The 18,942-nt window shown below is 41.0% G+C and overlaps 1 protein-coding gene and 1 pseudogene across 1 annotated transcript in view; one reads left to right on the plus strand and one right to left on the minus strand.

The window, feature by feature from the left end:
* Positions 1–18,942, plus strand: part of Atg4c (autophagy related 4C cysteine peptidase) — a 79,801-nt gene that overhangs the window by 43,475 nt on the left and 17,384 nt on the right. Inside the window, exons 7-9 of the mRNA XM_059255842.1 lie at positions 9,923–10,001; positions 10,650–10,726; positions 16,456–16,575. Of these exons, the coding sequence (XP_059111825.1) occupies positions 9,923–10,001; positions 10,650–10,726; positions 16,456–16,575 (276 nt within the window). The remainder of the gene's footprint in view (positions 1–9,922; positions 10,002–10,649; positions 10,727–16,455; positions 16,576–18,942) is intronic.
* Positions 7,762–8,852, minus strand: LOC131904429 (large ribosomal subunit protein uL15-like; annotated as a pseudogene).

The raw sequence follows: 18,942 nt of genomic DNA on the forward strand, positions 1-18,942 counted from the left end.
TGAAGTTTGGCATCAGGAGTTTTAAATTTCAGCATCGAGAGTTCACATGTGAGTCTGAAGAGCGTTCTTCTGTGACAGAGTGAATACTCTTTGAGTCTGTGTGGTGTGCAGGAGTGAGGCTTGCAACATGGCTGCTAATCCAGTAGCCTTTTCTTATTAAAATATATATATATATATATATATATATATATATATATATATATATATATATATATATGTATATATCTTAGTTAGTCTTAAAACTAACATTAAACCATGTCAAATTAACTGATAAAGCAAACCCTTAAAATAACTACTGTATTTCATAATTTGTTATTGTGACACCATGCTGTCAGCGAGAAACTGATAATGTAGACAGAAGTAAGATAGTATGGGGGAGGGGAGGACCCAACTTCCCTTTTTCGTTAATCAGTTAAATCAGTGAGATTCCACAGCGCATAGTTATGTTTCTTGAACCAAAGGAAACTGTCCGGTCCTATGTGTCGTCTTGTTTTATGCACTAAGGCATTTAGTTTTGAATCAATGCCTTTTGCAATATTCAGTGTTTGGTTAAGTTTGTAGCTTTAATAATCCTTTCATTTTTAATAAAATGGCTTCCTCCTTGCTGGTTTAAAATTCTTGGCAGAATGAACGTTAGGGAGGTGAAGTTTGTTTTGACTCACAGTACAGAGGTGTTCAGTCCTTAGCCTGCAGGCGACATGTAGCCCCGGATAGCTATGAATGCTAACCTACACAAAATTGTAAGCTTACTTAGGACATTATGAATTTGTGTGTGTGTGTGTGTGTGTGTGTGTGTGTGTGTGTGTGTGTGTGTGTGTGTGTATGTATGCGCGCACGTGCACACACACCTGCTTTTTCCTTTTGCTTTGGTAACTGTATTGCATGGTTCTTTAGTGTGAACTCTGGCGATGACAATGTTGGGTTGCAGTGTCATACAGAACAGATGTGTTCATGCTCTTCTCCTTGTATGTATGTGAGTCTTCCAGTGTGTTATCTTCTAAGTACAGACAGCCCAGTTATAACACCAGACTGTACATGTGCTCATGGTGACTTGAAGAGTGAAGCACAGCAATCATCAACAATGCTTTAAAACAGCCATTGCAGATACAGGCACTGCATGTTGTTTAGAAGACAGAGTAGTCTTCTCACTTGCTTATTAAGGTTGCTTCCATACCTCAGCTGTGTTTCCTGCGTTGCCCACCATGCTTTACAGTTGGCTTCCCTTTGCACTACATCAGCAGCTGGGATACCGAAGGACCAACCTTGCTTCCTACTTTCCTATCAATTAATTTTCATGGTAAAAGTAAATAGAGTCCCTTCTGTGTCATGACATTTTAATCCTAGCATGGCTTATGCCGTGTCTCAAAGGGAAATGACTGCTGCTAGGGAGAAGGCTTGGCTGGTAGAGCCCACGAGGACCTGAATTTGAACCCACTTGCCCACAGAAAGGCGGGCATGGAAGCATGTTCCTGAAATCCCAGTGCTGGGCATGTGGAGGCAGGAGGATAAGATCTCTAGGACTTGCTGGCCAGCCGGTCCAGCCAGTGAGTGCAAGGGCCAGTGAGAGACCCTGTTTCAAGGAATAAGGTGGAGAGCATCCATCCGTTGGCTTCTACATGCTTGTACATACACATGCACCCACACCTATGCACTTCTGGAGTGAGGGAGGAGGAGAGAAGCCCCAAAGAAGAAAATGATGGCTGGAGGAAGATGGTTCAATGCAGAATGGTTGGATGACTAGTTTTCCATTGAGGTAAATAGTAAGTCAGTCCACCCAGCTTGTAGGGACTTGGCGTAAGTATTCAAAGACTGTAATTTGAACAGTCATTGGATATAATACATGCTGCCATATTTGATGTGTGTCGGGATTGTGTCACAAGGACAAAATAGTGGAGTTGAACAAAAGACTGTTGTCAACAAAATTGTTTTTGAAAATTACGATTTGGACAGATCCTATTGTAAAAGCTAGTTATGTGGCAGCATGTTAATAGCAAAAAAGCAAAACCATTTACTGGTGGTGAATTTAAGTGAGGTATGTAGAGTGTGGCAGGTATAACATTACATGCTTTGAGAAAAGGGATAGTTCTAAATTCAGTTTATCTCACCTGACTATAACCATATAAAGTGGAGAAAGTGGAAAAACCCACTGAAAGAAGATTGGAGAGAAGATTCCCTAATTTTGAGTTTCCTACATTGGTGCTAGGTAACAGCTCGGCCACAGGTACAGCTCAGCTTGACGCTTTTAGTAAAGAGATTGATGATGAGTTAAAGTCACTAAGGACATGGCTTCTTTAGTGCCACTAAAGGGCACAACTAAATCGAGAGGTTCCTATAAAGCAGTAAAGAAACAAAGCCGTTTCTTTCTCACTGTATCTATGGCCATTCCCAGTGGTACTTATGATGGTAGGTAGAAGAGAGGGGCTTGTACAATTCACAGAAGATGATGTCGCCACTGCCCAGAATTTGTGTTGAGTGAAGTATCGCATAATGCATCAAGAAAATATTTGTGCACAACATTAAGACTGAATATCGTCCTGAAAATCTTCATTAGGACTGAATTTCATAAGGACCAAGGGGTTTAATCCTCACCAGTTGCAGGAATTCCTTAAAAATGTTGCTGCTGGCTGTGGCTACATCAGTAAGTGGTTTTGGAAGTAAGAGGCTAAGTCAAGGCCAGAGGTTGACAAGTTTTATGATTTGCAACATGTTATCAAGTCCTTTCTGATATCAAAACAACATTTATACTAGAACTTGACAATGAAAACTGGCTTACAGATGTAGATTTTTTTTTTTTTTTTTTTTGGTTTTTCGAGACAGGGTTTCTCTGTGTAGCTTTGCGCCTTTCCTGGGACTCACTCGGTAGCCCAGGCTGGCCTCGAACTCACAGAGATCTACCTGGCTCTGCCTCCCGAGTGCTGGGATTAAAGGCGTGCGCCACCACCGCCCGGCCAGATGTAGATTTTTTTAAAGTAGATTTAACATAGTGTTTCAAATCATCTCATTTTAAGTAAAACTAAAATTGTTACAGTTCATTGGGCGGTAGTGGTGCACGCCTTTTATCCCAGCACTTAGGAGGCAGAGGCAGGGGGATCTCTGTGAGTTCAAGGTGAACGTGGTCTACAGAGTGAGTTCCAGGACAGCCAGAGCCACAGAAAAACTGTCTTGAAAAAACAAACAAACAAACAAAAACAACAACAACAAAAAATTGTGGTAGTTGAAATTCAGGCTCTTTGAACAGTTTTATACATTTCAACACACTAGCTAAACCACAGTCCCGTGGAAACCAAGCAATACGTGACATAAGAGCTTGAAAACAGACTGTTTAAAATGGATCTGAGGCCAGGCTGTAACCCTCAGAGACCTGTTGCTAGGCACTGTACTTCTAGCAGTCTGTCCGTCTGCGTCCCCCCCCCCCCCCCCACACACACACACCAAAAGCTTCCCTTACTTCCCCAAACAGTACTACTGGCTGAGAACCAAGTGTTAAACATTTGAGCCTGTGGGGGATATTTACATTTAAACGATACAGGCTCCTTGAGCCAAAGCCTTTTCTTGGTGGAGGAAGTTGCTGGGGTCTTCCAGGTGTGGTTCATCTGGCAGAGGGCTCTGCTGTTCGGTGGTGTCCATGGCAGCACTGCCTGAGCTCTTGAGTATGAGCTAGTGAAACGAGCAGTCGTTGTTACTGTGATGCATTCTGTACATGTGGGAGTTACATGAGCAGTATCTGTTAACTCGCTTGTGTTGGCCTTTCCAGTATAATCCATCTCCTTTGCCCTCACAATAGCCGAGTACTTCGTCTTTATAAACTGGAAAAGGCCCAGGGAAATCAAGTGATATGTTCAGGTTCAAACACTGAACTGGAGATAATCACTTTGTTGTTTTAAAATCCCTCAATATAGACTTGATTCGAAAGATAACATTTCCTTGAATGTCTGCTAGTTGGGTTTACACTGTATCCACTGAAATGGGAGCACTTTTGAGGGTTGACACATTATCAGATACAAATGCCTGAAGTGGGTGTGTGAGGATTCTATGGCAGGTGTTACACTGGGCCAGAGGGAGAGCTTGTAAAGAGCTACCCACCTAAAAGTGAAGGAGGGTGTGTCTGGAAGCCCCGAGAGAGAGGCCGTCAGTGGAACCCTCTCCTTTGCTCCCCTCTTCTTCACTCATCTGATTGAATGGTGGTCAGCAGTTTTACCCCCCCCCCCCCACACACAACCAGAGTACATTACAGTCTAAAATGCAACATATAGTTATGTGTTTTAAATATATTATTCAAAAAATGTATTATTCAAGGTCATTCCACACTGTCTTAGAAATAGTACCATCCCAGAGTCTTACTACATTCCATGAGAAAGACATATGCCATGTGCTTTATCACTCCTTACCACGAGAAACTTATTTAATTAGTTTTATTTCTGTAAGGAGTTGAAATGAGGAGAACCCAAAGTTCTTTCTTCCACAGGACAAATTAGGGCTTTGCTTTTTGATGGATTAGCTTCAGTTTTATCGATTGCTTTATGGATACAACTCAGTAAATCCTCACACTAGCTGACGTGGAGAAACAGCGAGGAGCTGAGAGGTCTTTACAGTTTCTAAGGATACAGCCCCTTATACGTGGTGGCCTTCCAGCTCCCAGCCACTAAATGTGTATTGTGGGGTCTAGTCTGAAGCGGAGGAAATACAGATGTCAGGACAGAAGTCTCCTTTACGTGGCCACATTAGGTTTCTTAGAAGAGTGGGTAATGAGTCTTGATATATATGTGTGTGTGTGTGTGTGTGTGTGTGTGTGTGTGTGTGTGTGTGTGTGTGTAGGTCTCTTTCTTTTCTCAGCTATGGGAGACTTAGAACTTTCACTTCTTCATTTGTCCCCAGGACATAAACATTTCATTCAGCTGATGAGGTTGCCATGTGAAACTAAGTTTTCATTTAAAGAGAAAGGAATAGAAACTTACTGTTAAGAAACCCATTACTGTTACAGGCTTGTTTTTCATAGGGTAAACATTATTTGTTAGTTGGTTCAGGGCAGCTAAGGTTAGTGGAGATGTTAATGTTTGTTTTATTTATTGTTTATCAGTTGCTGCTTTTCTTAATAAACCACCTCTGATATTTTTGCAAGATTGTAGTTATTTAAGACTTTCTTTTTAAAGATTTAATTATTTCTATTTTTAACTGTATGAATATTTCGCTTGTGTATATGTATGAGCGCTGTATGTGTGTGTGGTGCCTGAGGAAAGTGGCCACCATGGGGGTGCTGGAAACTGAACCTGGGTCCTATGCAAGAGCAGCAAATGCCCTTAACCACTGAGCCATCTGTCCAGCCCCTTGTTCTTCAGAGGCTGGTTTAGTCTGCTTTGTGCTCTTGTAGTAAAACACTTGAGATTGTGTGATTTGTAAAGAACAGAAATCCAATCTGTTGTACTCCGGGTGATCCTCATTCAGGATCAGGGGGCTTGGCTGTTTCTGAAGAGTTTCCTGCAGAAAAGCAAGATGGAGCCATCTATTCCCACAGCCCATTTTAGAGCACTGTTAATCCATTTCAGAAGGGTGGACCCATCAGGATCCAAGTATTCCCCAAAGGTGTCACCTCTTACCATTGTTTTGTTGTGGATTAAGTTTCTAGCAAGTGAATTTTAGAGGAAATAAAAACATTTGAACTGTAGCAAAGGGATTATTTATAACACGAAGAACCTAGAACAATTCAAATATTCATAAGTGTTTATGAGCATAGAACACAACCATTAGTTATCAAAGTGATATATGTATTTACTGATACGAAAAAATGTTCATGACAAAATGAGTGCCAGAAAGATAAAGTAGCATGGGGCTGGAGAGATGGTGGTTCAGTGGTTAAGAACGCTTATGTTCTTGTGGAGGACCCCGGTTCAGTTCCCACCACCCACATTAGGCGGCTTACAACTGTAACTCCAGCCCAGTGGGATCCATTGCCCTCTGGATTTTGTAGGCCCCTACATCCATATAGTACACATAAACACACACACATACACACACACACACACACACACACACACACACACACACACAGATTTTTAAAAAATCCAAAAGAAGGAAAGAGTAGCATGTACAGTGTTTAGCCACACATAAAATTGTGCTATTAAATCTGTACATGTAATATTGTCATATATCAAGAAGATATTTCCCCAAATTTTAATAATAATGAGCTCTAAGCTGGATGTGGTGGCACACACCTGTAATACCAGTGTGTGGGAAAGTGGAGGCAGGGAGGTTAGTTCAGGATCATCCTCAGCTACACAGTAAGCTTGAGGCTGTCCTGGACAGCATGAGACATTGTCTCAAAAAAAAACAAAAAAAAACAAAAAAAAAACCCTAAAAAGTGATCTTTGGGTATTCTATTTTTTGTGTTTGTGTACATTTGTTTTTTTTTTTAATTGACCACATATTATTTTTAAGAACACAAATTAAATTAGAAAATACCTTCTCTGATTTGGCTAGCTTGCTAAAGGAAAAAGAACATGTACAAATGTGTTAGTTACCTGCCTCAACGCTTGGGACAAAATGCCTGACGGAAAGGCATGGTAGCCAGAGCGTGAGGTGGCTCGTTAGAAGCAGTCAAGGAGGTGGAGAGAGATGAACGCTTGTACTCCACTTATGTGCTCCCCTTTATTCAGTCCAGGACCCCAAATAGAATAGTACTGTCCCTATTCAGTCTAGGACCCCAACCCATAGAATGGTACTGCCCGTATTCAGTCTAGGACCCCAACCCATAAAATGGTACTGCCCGTATTCAGTCTAGGACCCCAACCTATGGAATGGTACCGCCCATATTTAGGTTCGTCTTCACACCTCAGTTAGGCCTCTCTGGAGACACCCTCCCAGATATGCCCAGAGCCATGTCTCCTAGGTGATTTAAGTTCTGTCAGGTTGACAGTTGTCTTGGGATTGTTGTAGCTGTGATGAAACACTATGACCAAAAGCAGCTTGGGGAGGAAAGGGTTTATTTGGATTACATAACCTGGGTCACAGTCCACTGAGGGAAGCTGAGTCAGGAACTCAGGACAGGAATCTGAAGGCAGGAACTGACAGAAAGGCCATGGAATAACGCTGACTCACTCAGCCCACTTTCTTACACCAGCCAGGACCACCTGCCCAGAGGTGCATCACCCACAGTGGGCTGAAGGTCCTACATCAGTCGTCAATCTGGAAAACAGACCACAGACTTGCCTACAGGGAATCTGATGAAGGCTTTTTCTTAACTGGGGTTTCTCTTCCCAAAAACCTTTCTAGCTTTCTCAAAGATTTCTTGAAAATTGGCAAAAGCCAAACCAAAACAACAAACAAACAAAACTCAACAAGGACAACTAGGATTAGCCATTCCAGCAGGTGTTCCTTAGTCTGCAATCTCCGTGGTCTGGTAAAACCATTGCAAGTTATTGTTGCTTTACAATACACTTTAAAATTTTCTTTCTGGTCCTCAGGATTTATTTCCTTTTAAAATACATTTTGGACTAAAAGTAATGATGTTATCATCAATGCTTTGAATATCAAGACTCATAGTATACAGATAGGGGCCTATGAATCTGCAACTGCTTTGTGGAATCCAGTCCACTTTGTGTATAGACACATTCTGAAGTGTTTGAGATGTGAGAGTAGAATATGTCTACCTATCATAGACAGTGACAGTTAGCAAAAGAGTGCATTCCTCACATCTTCCCAGGACCCGTAGGCAGGTTCCCGACTTACAGACGAGAGAATATAGAAATGTCACCGAAGAACCTGCACTCAGAACACGGCACCTCCAACACCCTTAGTCTCCTCGGTTCTCTGCTGAAGAATTTGCTCTTCATGCTGACAGGCTGCCTAGGGAGCTCTTCCTTCCCCAGACCTTTGTAACAGCCCATCACACCACCTCAACGACGGGAGAAGCTCTGGCTTTTTTTTTTCTTTGCAGCATTGACACATGTGTGCTCACTGACCAGTGTCCACAGTTTATCCAGGTTGACAGTCAAGCAGAAGCTCTGGCCCCTCTTTTTTTTTTTAAGATTTATTTTTTTATTATGTATACACTGTTTTGCCTGCATGTATGCCTACGGGCCAGAAGAAGGCACTAGATCTCATTACGGATGGTTGTGAGCCACTATGTGATTGCTGGGAATTGAACTCAGGACCTCTAGAAGAGCAGCCAGTGCCCTTAACCACTGAACCATCTCTCCAGCCCACTCTGGCTCCCCTTTAAGTGGTAATGCCTCATCCCAGCTCTCCCAAAATACCCTAGATGGTATTTGTGGAAGTTGATCCTGTGGGGATGCATGTCTCCAGCATTGCCCTGGCCTCATGGCTGCTTGTTGTGCTTCCCAATGAGGCAGAGGCTCAGTGGCCCCTGAGTTTCCAGGTCTTCCTCCCTCTGGATGGCGTGGCGGTGGCCCGGATCCTAAATACCTGTCAAGCATTATAGCTTTAGCAACAGTTACACACTTTTCCTGGGGAGATGTGCAGTAATGCTTACTCGCCCCAGATGGGATACCAGCAGACCAAAGAAATTACTCCATCTCAGTGCAGTTTGGGGCTGTTACAAAGGTCTGGGGAAGGAAGAGCTCCCTAGGCAGCCTGTCAGCATGAAGACCAAGTTCTTCAGCAGAGAACCAAGGAGACTAAGGGTGTTGGAGGTGCCGTGTTCTGAGTGTAGGTTCTTGGGTGATGTTTCTATAGTCTCTGTAAGTTGGAAACCTGCCTAACGGGTCCTGGGAAGATGTGAGGAATGCACTCTTTTGCTAAGTAAATTACTTGGTTCTTTATTGGTGCATGGTGAGTTGGGCAGTTTTGTCATGGCAAATTCTTACCTTAGCATGCACGGTGACTTTATCAGAGTCCATCTCCAGTCAGCCTTTCACCCCTGTGCACACTATCAGCTGGGAGATGGGTCTGGAGGGACCAGGAAGGAGTAAGTGGCTGGAATCTCAAGCAAGAGTCTGCTGATCTTCCCTCTGCCTTCTGCTGGGGAATGTTAATAGGAGCTAGTGAGGGTGGCAGTCGAGTGATCACAGCTGGTCCGCAAGGCTGTGTCACGCTCAGAGCCTCACAGCTATAGACTGTCTATTTTTACCCTCATGGTTGCTGGGCTGATGGGAAGCTGCGGGTCACTCGCTGCCACTGCCTGGCCTCAAAAGATGATACCACATTTATATATTATTAGCTCAGGAAAGATCAAAATCCAAGATCCAAATTATGGGATTTTGTTTGTTGTTGTTGTTTGAGACAACAATTTTGCATTGTAGCGCAGGCTAGCTTTGAACTGTCAGTCCTGCCCCAGCCTCTTGACTACTAGGATTGTATATATCTGCATTCACCTCCAAGTATGGTTTCTGATGAATGTATAACAGATTTTGCGTTGTAATAAACAGTTGTGAGCTGTACAGTGTTAAGGTGGGGGCCGTCTGAGTTCTTTTTTTTTTTAATCCTCTAGATCACATGTTCTTAACCTTCCTCATGCTGAGACCCTTTAATGCAGTTCCCCATGCTGTGGTGACCCCCCCAACCATAAAATTGTGTTTGTTGCTACTTCACAACTATAATTTTGCTACTGTTATGAACCATAATGTAAATATCTGATATGCAGGATGGTCTTAGGCAAATGTAAAGGGTCATTTGATGCCCAAAGGGGTCTTGACCCACAAGTTGAGAACCCCAGCTCTAGATCGAAGGGAATACTCTCATTAAGAGAAGAACTAGTGCCTTGCTTTGTTTTCTCTGTGGCACATTGTGGCCTGTCTGTGTTGTTGAGCAACATGCTGTGAATTAACACTGAGTAGGATTCCAGGACACAGAGCCAATGTAAAACAGTAGTAACTGTTGGTGAGAAGTTGGGGTGCTTCTAAAATCAGCAGCATAGACTCCCTTGTCACAGATTGTCACCTGATCTAAATCTGTTCATTTCCTCTGACAGGGTGTCTTAAGCCTTGAATATTGTGTAGGTATTATTGGCGGCAAACCTAAACAGTCGTATTACTTTGCTGGATTTCAAGGTTAGTGACTAAGCATGATATTTCTTTATTGTTTTCTTTTAAAAGGGGAAAGTTAACAAGAGATGTTTGGAAACTGTATGGTTAAGAGAGCCCGGTGAGGACCTCAGACGGCTGTCAGTCCTCCCTTAGCTGCTCACTTGTCATTGGTCCACAACATAATTGGATTCCTTAAAATGTGTGCTTCATTTCTGGTACTGCATAAACAAAGCCTAATTTATTGGTTTCCCCGAATTCCAGAAGACACCGCTGCTGCATTCTGGCAGTTGCTATTTACATATTTACTTTTGACCGTTTTTTTAGTGGTGTTCGTTGATGAGGAAATGACAAGCAATATGTTCTTGCTGTCAGAACAAAGAAGGCAATGCATTTTTCATATGCAAACTGTAGAATATAATTGTGTGTTTGTGAAAGTAATTTTATCACCAAAAATTAAATGACAGTCTCATCACTTTATAAAATTCTGCTTATACAAGCATATTTGATTATGCAAAGTTAATCTATGCTGCATAGACCCATGTTTCCGTCAGTATCAGGCTGGCAGGCTGTTCCACCTAGGCTTTTTTAGCTGCTCTACATAGAAATTGGATTGTAAGCAGTGTCATAATAAGGTGTTTTTTGAATTACTTGTCTTCTGTTTTGTCCTTGTAGATGACAGTTTGATTTACATGGATCCTCATTACTGCCAGTCCTTTGTGGATGTCAGCATAAAGGATTTCCCTCTTGAGGTACTGTACGTGGGGAGTCGGGATTGCTTCCTTCCCGTCTGAGCAGACTGATGTTTGGAGGTGTGCTAGGGAGCCGGGCCTTTCTAGTATAACAGTCACAAGGCAGTATTTGCTAGTTTATAAAACCACAGTCAGCACTGGTCAAAGGGATGCTGAATTTTAATTTGTGATTTACTGCCTTCCTCATTTATGTCCCTCTCTGACGTGTTAGATCCTGATTGTACTGAAATAAATGATCAAGTCTCCGAGGATTTTTGTAGCCAGATAACTAAGCAGTGCATAAACAGAAGAATCTATAGTGTTAGGTCTGTCCTGGACGGGGAGGAGACAAAAGGATGGTTTCCCAAAGAAAAGCCCAGCAGCTGGAGCTTCTATCCACCCCCCTCCTACATTTTCAGGTGCTTATTTGGATTCCTAGCAATCGCTGAAGCTCATTTTTATAGATTCTACTTTTCCTATAGGTGGCCATTTTGTCACCCAACATTATAAGTCAGAAATGTTTGCATTCCTAAGTGAGACGGCCAACTGCTGTATCATTTTACTTGGTTTTTTCCTAGTTGATGCTTTTACAGATTAGATCAATTTGATCACGAATGGCAAGGGCACTGATTGTAACTGATAGAGTCAATGCAAAATTTGTTAAATGTTGTGTTTTAAAAATGTCTTTTGAGCCAATGTTAATTCTTAACAGTATTCAAAGGGGTAAATATGAAAACAAACTGCAAGGTTAAAGTCTGGTTTAGAAAAATATATTGTGAAACAACCTAGCCTCTTGTGTAAGTTAATACCTCAGCTGTGTCCCTCCTTTCATAGAATTGCATGTGAACCACAGTAAACCTTAGGAGGTCTGCTGGGCAGCTGGGCTTAAGGCCTCACCGCTGCTAGACAAGAGCTCTACCACTGACCTAAATCTCTAACCCCAAATTTCACATTCTGCTTTTGTCATATCAAGTGGAGATTTTAAGCTGCCTTGCATTCCCAAGCATCCTTGCTTTGATGTCTTCTGTATATGCTGCTGAAACTGTGCAGACAGTGGATAGCAGGCATGGTCCAAAGCCTCCTTCGTATTTTGTTAAAATCACGTTTGTAGACTTTTTCTTATGGATGGAGAAATTCAGATTGCAGACCTTTCCCCTCTAACTCCATGTAAATAATTACTTGTAGTCCTGAGATTGTTAATTGAGTGACCTAAGTTTAACAGGATTGTGAAATTTTAAATAGAATATCTGCACATGAAGATTAAAGAAGATATTTAAATATATCCTTTGCTATTATTCTTACATGTAGATTTCTTACATTTTTAGAGTTAAACTTTTAACATTTTGAAATTAAATTAGGTCCACTTCTTTCTTTCTGAACTGTCGTTTATTGAGTTTTCTAGATGAAAGTCTGTAGTCCTCTCTTGAGCTCTTCTGTGTATCTCCAAATGCTTTTGTTATGTCTCTATATTAATTTTCCTCTTTGTGAAATTATCTCATGAATATGTTAGGATATATTGTTGACTTAGCATGTGCGATTGAATAAAATTCTATACTAGGGGAAGAGAATCTTCCTCGTCTTGGGTCATCTTCATTAGAGTTTTTGAGTCAAGGTTTCACTGTGTAGCCCTGGCTGGCCTGGAACTTGCTGTGTAGATCAGATTGGGCTTAGACTTCTGGAGGTCTGCTTGCCTCCGCCCTTGCTCGGGGAGGGGATTAAAGGTGTGCATCACCACGCCTTCCTGAGGGCAACTTTTAATGTATAAAGCACCACGGTGTGATTTTCAGGGGGACAATGGGGTTCAGAAGAGCAGTTTAGCAGCCTTAGAGAAAAAGTAAAAAGACTGTGAGAAACCAGAAGAGAATGAGAGGCTCTCAGGGCCTTAGCAATGAGTACAGTTTGAGTTGCAGGTTTTCAGTGTCAGTGGCTTCAATAAGACAGAATTTTAGTTGTTGGGTATGGGAGGAGTATGACACATGTGTGTATTCATGCATTTATACATATGTGCTGTGGGATGTTCTGTATGGCAAATGTGTTGCTCTGATTGGTCAATAAATAAAACACTGATTGGCCAGTGGCTAGGCAGGAAGTATAGGCGAGACAAGGAGGAGAATAAAGCTGGGAAGTGGAAGGCTGAGTCAGAGACACTGCCAGCCGCCATGATGACAAACAGCATGTGAAGATGCCGGTAAGCCACGAACCACGTGGCAAGGTGTAGATTTATAGAAATGGATTAATTTAAGCTGTAAGAACAGTTAGCAAGAAGCCTGCCACGGCCATACAGTTGGTAACCAATATAAGTCTCTGTGTTTACTTGGTCAGGTCTGAGCGGCTCTGGGACTGGTAGGTGAGAGAGATTTGTCCTGACTGTGGGCCAGGCAGGAAAACTCTAGCTACACATATGTATATCTTACAAGTATAATTTTATATGCCGGTATGTGTCTGTGTCCTCACATGAAATGCATTTACAATGTTTCTCCTGCTCGGCTCAACTCAGAGTAATCTGAAGGAGCCTCAGTTGGGGGGATTGCCTCGCTCAGATTGGCTTACCAGCATGCCTATGGGGCATTTTCTTGAGTGCTCATTGATGTAGGAGGGACCAGCCCACTGTGGGTGGTGCCAGCCCTAGGCAGGGGTCCTGGACTGTATGTGGAACTTAGCAAACAGAAGCTGGGAGTGAGCCAGTGAGCAGCATTCCTCCGTGGTTTCTGCTTTCAGCTCCTGCCCTGACTTCCATCATTTATGGACTGTGCCCTGTAAGCTGAAATAAACTCCTTTCCAAGTTACTTTTGGTCCAGCTGATATTGTGCAACAGAAAGCAAACCAGAACAGTATTACATATATATTATTAATGAATAAAAGTTTCTTAACCAGACACTATGAGTCCTTATTGTTTTCATATACTTCCAGAATTATAGACTGTTTCTTAAAAATACTGTTTTTATTTTATTTTTATTATTTTTTGAGATGGAGGTCTCACTGTATAGCCCTGGCTGGCCTAAAACTCACTTTGTAGACCAGGCTGGCCATGAACTCAGAGATCTACTGTCTGCCAAGTGCTGGGATTAGAGGCATGTGCCCCCACTCCTGGCAAATACTAAGTTCTTAAAGGTAAGAAAAGCTCTGTTACTGGGCATGTGAGTCTGTTGAAATTTCAAATTTCAGACACTAGAAGGATCATACAGTGGTAACTGTTTCAGTCACCACCAATAAATTAAGAAAAATAGTGGCACTAAAGTTTTTGGACAGGTGGACAAGGGAGTGAGTGAATTTGTCAGGGAAGGCACTCTTCATGACTCACACACATGAACTGTGGTTAGCAAGCTTGTCCTCTTAACTACTTGGGAAGCTTCATCTCAAGCTCCAGAAGATCGTAGGCATGTCTGAAAACAGCTGTTCTGGTATTGTTTAGATGTTTAGGTAATAAAATCCATTATACCAAATAATTACCATTCTTAACACATCTGTAAAGAGTGTGAACCCACAATATCTCCTTTAAGAAATGAATTCCATAATTAAACATCTAATCATGTCTGGCATTTATTTAGGTGCCTAATAATTATTTGTTCAGGCAATGACTAAATGATGCATTAAAAATGAAATAAATAAGAGTTGACTCTTTTTTTCCCAGAAATATATTTCATTGTCACAAAAGAAAATATCCATAGTTATTATTCCCTAAAATATGTATATGAGCTAGAGGCTGCTATTACCAGACACCCAAATTTTAAAATTAAGTCATACATGCATAACTTAAAGAATGATCACAAAATGGACATGGCCTGACAACACCACTTCAGAAAATATTTAAAAGGTGAACTTATTTTGCAATAAATCGAAGTGATTAGGAATTTAAATTAATGTTTGACTTCAAAATCTTGGGAGAACCAAAGAGCATGACTTCAGCTTAGAGACCTCAAGTGCCTTTCTGCGTCCTGCTCCTCATGCAGCAACAGTGACAGCAGCCTCACTTTGGGGTGAAATCAGAGATTTATGTCTGTGCTTTGTGGCTATCAAGATAACCACAAGATACAGTCTAGCATTTGTGGTTCTTATCTATGGTGATTGTGGTTGAACAGGCACATACTATTCTAGTTACTGAAACTAGAAAAGCTTTAGTCAGTCTTTGTGCAGAGAAGGACACATTCACCGATGAGTTAAACATGTATCACTGTACCCTGTACAGACTTTTTGATTGTCTTCCCTATGTGGTAGTAAAAACTGAAGAATCATTTCTTGTTACTGGTTTTCAATGAATTGGGCAAATAATTATTTGTAGACATATTGTGTGTAAAAGACCTTTTCATAAATATGACCTAGAACTATGCCTTGTACCCCCACACACTCCTCCATATTACAGCTAACAGTTTACTTAGCTTTCCTGTATCTCAGATCTGTTTTTAATCTTTAAAATAAAATAGTTGTAACTATATTAGGGAAAGTCTGATGAGACACTGCTTGTATTGGCTAGTACCTGAGAGATCTAGTGTAGCTAGGTTGGACTCCACTAATTAAAGAGAGTGTTAGCTAAGCATTTTGTGCAAGTCAGGGATTGGTGTATGTTTATTGACATGTTGGATCTGAGACACAGTTGGCTTGCTCAGAGTGGTTTTTTTTGTTTTTTTTGTTTTGTTTTTTTGTTTTTTTGTTTTTTTGTTTTTTTTGCAGTTTCACCTGCCTCTTAACATGTTCCTTATAGGAATGAACAAGAATATAAAACAGTAGAAAAGAAAATTGGAAGGATATTTAATTCTGTGCCAATAAATTCACACTCAGGAGACAGAGGCAGGTGGATTCCTGTGAGTTGGAGGCCGGCTTGGTATACGTAGCCAATTCCTAGCCAGCCAGGGTTTACACAGTGAGAGCCTGTCTCAAAAACTAAACAAGCAAAACAACAACAAGAACAACAAAATCAAAGAAAAACTCTGAAGCTGATTATGTCAATATAGGGCACTTACACGAGTCTGTGTGTTAGGTTATAAGAACAATAAAGCAGTTTTAAGCATTAGAAAGAACCTTCATTTATCCATGTGTACATACAAGATTAAAAAGAACATTTATCCACGTCCATTTTAATTCCGAGTAACTGTGGTATGAACATAAAATTTTGTACATTTTAAAAAAGACTTCTGTTAGGAATATGAGTGTGTGCAATGCCCCTGGAGGCCAGAAAGGGACGCTGGATCCCTGGCACTGGAGTTACAGGCAATTGTGAGTCACCTTGTAGGTGCTGGGTCCTCTGCAACAGTATCTAGTGTTCGTAACTATCAAGCCATCTCTCCAGCCCCTGAACATAAAAATTTTGATTTAGTCCCTGTTTATGGATATTTGGTTCATTTTTAGCTTTGGCTATGTGGATAAAACCGCTATGAATATTTATGTGTAAACAATGAAGAATCTCTAATAAGACAGACTTAACTCAGTCTCCTGGCTAGCTAACAGGGTTCTAGACTAGACTACAAGTGCCAGCTCTGTGATCTGTGCTCCTTCTTCTCTTCAAGTGTTAGAAATGCATTCCATGCTTGAGAAGTTGGCTTTGTTTATGCTTGATAAACAGCATAGGTCATGTAGGCTGAAAGTCTGGTTAAATGTACACAATCCTGGTTCTTAGTTTTTACATCTTTAAAGAGATGGGAAGGAAGGGCTAAAATCAGCTCCTTAGAAAATATGTTTATAGTTTTGAGAAAAGGTATTTACTTCAGTCCATCAAGTAAGGGTAAATTAATCCCAAACTATTCTAAAAATTACAGACATTCCACTGTCCTTCTCCGAAAAAGATGTCATTTCGGAAAATGGATCCTAGTTGTACGATAGGATTTTACTGTCGAAACATCCAGGACTTTGAACGAGTGTCTGAAGAAATCACTAAGGTACCGTATTAGAAGCCTGGTGTATAATGTTTGTAAATTACCTGAGTTAGAGTCTATAACAATAAATGTGCAAACTGTTACATGTCGGGAAACTTCTTCCTTGAATGTTACTAACTCTGGGGAGCCCGCCTTTGAGACAAGGTTCCAGTGACTAGTTAAAAGTGTTGTCCACTAGGTGGCAATGTTGAAATAAAAATCCTGCCAACTCTGGCCCAGGACAAGCAATTAGGTTACATCCTATTTGAAGAGGATTTTAAAGGGCACTCCCTTAGGGTTAGAAGAAAAAATTAATGAAGTATTTGATCAAGTCAAATTTCATTTCTTTTTACTCCAAGTGCTTCTTTTATTTATATATTTTTAAAGAGAAATGATATTTTTGAGTTTCTTAGAACTGCCTTATCAAACGAAGTGTGTTGTTATCTTTTAGTAACTGTGTCTTGTCTGGTCTGTTCTACTTAATTGCTCTTTGAAGTAGTTACTCAGCTACTTTTTACATTTAAACTGGTGCATGTTTTTGGTGTGTGAACACTGTTGGAGCACATACAGAGCTTTAATGCCTCCTGTATTTAGTACTTTAGAAAAGAAAAAAGATTAGCTGCCCAAGAAGCCAGAGTAACTGGATGGGTGTCTTCATCAGTAGTTATATAGACTGTCCTTTCATGGTAAGTCAGGACAACACTAGAGTCACCGTGAGGCACTCAGAACTTGTGCTCAGATGTAATAGGGATTTTATTACTGTTCAACGTCCCTTTGAATTTATTCATTCAGGAAAGTAGACATATAGTAGCTTAACATTTTAGTTCAGCAATGTAAAAACAGCATGAAAATATTAAGTACAAAATATCAAATGAGAATTTTAGTTTACTTGACTTTCCAAGAAGAACAGGAAATTTAACAGGAATGTGACTGAAAAATGAGTGAGGAGAAAGTGAGATCAGCGAGACCTTCCTCCATCCTGCCCACAGTCCTCACTTCTTACTCTCCCTGGCAACAGGGAGGCCAGTGAGAAGAGCAGATCATGGAGTTTCCATTGCTTCCTTCCTTGAAATCAGAAGTGACAGTGTATGTTTTGGTTTGCTAATCCTTTGTCTTTGTAAAATACCATATATGTGCTAAAATGTATAAATTCAGGCAATCCAGTGGTAGATGTTGATATTGATGAGTATGTCCCACATAAAGGTGTATTTCTCTGTTTTTATTAGCTTACTTTCTGTTTGGATCAGAATAAGTGTGTTTGAAATGGGAGTACAGTCTACGCCTATGGCAAAATGAAGCATTTGCAGAGGAGTTACATATTGATCTTTCTGAATAAGAATAGTTACTATGGTTTTCTTCACCAGAAAAGCAATTAGAATTATTGCTGATGTATCAGGGCAGTGTGCAGTGTTAAGGCAACGGGAAACTACGCTGCAGTGTCTTCTGGAAGTTCCGAGAATTTTCAAGAGCCAGTTCCCTGCTTTCTTAAGATAGTGCTTCTGAGTCGGATCAAAGCCTCACTTTGTCCATTACTTTTGCTTGGGCAGTTCTAAGTTAAGCACACACACCCCAAACCAGAATATGGTATTTTTAGTCAACCTAATTGTTTTCGGTATTTCTTTCCTAATAGGACTTATTTTCTGTTTTCTCATTTTGAAAATGAAGCTAGGCAGCCTAGAGTGTCATGTTTAATTTGTAATGTTCTGTGGGTGAATAGTCTTCTTATGCTGTGTGATTGAAAAATGTTAATAAAAATTATTAAGCTAGTTATTGGATGGAGTGCATTCTGTCTGGTATGTACATAGCTACTGTATACAAACATAAAGTGACCAAGATGGAATTCCTGGTTTGAATAAGTCATAAAGCTTCTAGCCCCGAGTAACATTTATGCTTAAGGAGAGGGAACATGACAAGCAGACATATATTGCATTGAGTATGATAAGCGTCTATACGAAACTAGAAATAAATTGATGGGGAAGGAAGCAGGTTGAACCCAGAGAGATGGCACATCCAAGTCCACGTATTTTATTGTGGTGGTGGTATTTAAGTGGAGCCTGAAAGCGTACGCATAATTCCCATTGCTTGGTGAGAGGGAACGTGCTTGAAGCCAAGGAAATAGTCAGAGGGCAGGCCGAGAGAAGCAGCATTGTGGGGCATACCCAGAGAGGGATCCACTCTGAAGGATGCCTAGAGTACATAAAGGACAGACTTTCTGTCCCCTGACGACCTGAGCCAGAACCCCAAAGGGTGTGGTCTGGAGATTTCAATTTCTAACAAAGCCATCTTTTACACCAGAATTGGAGAACTACTTGTGAGTTAACCCGGGGCGTGATTTGATATTTCCAGGTGTCACTAAGGACAAACATTTAATACATATATTTACTTCTCTTC

Source organism: Peromyscus eremicus, chromosome 2 (assembly GCF_949786415.1).
Source record: "Peromyscus eremicus chromosome 2, PerEre_H2_v1, whole genome shotgun sequence".
NCBI classification, from domain to species: domain Eukaryota; kingdom Metazoa; phylum Chordata; class Mammalia; order Rodentia; family Cricetidae; genus Peromyscus; species Peromyscus eremicus.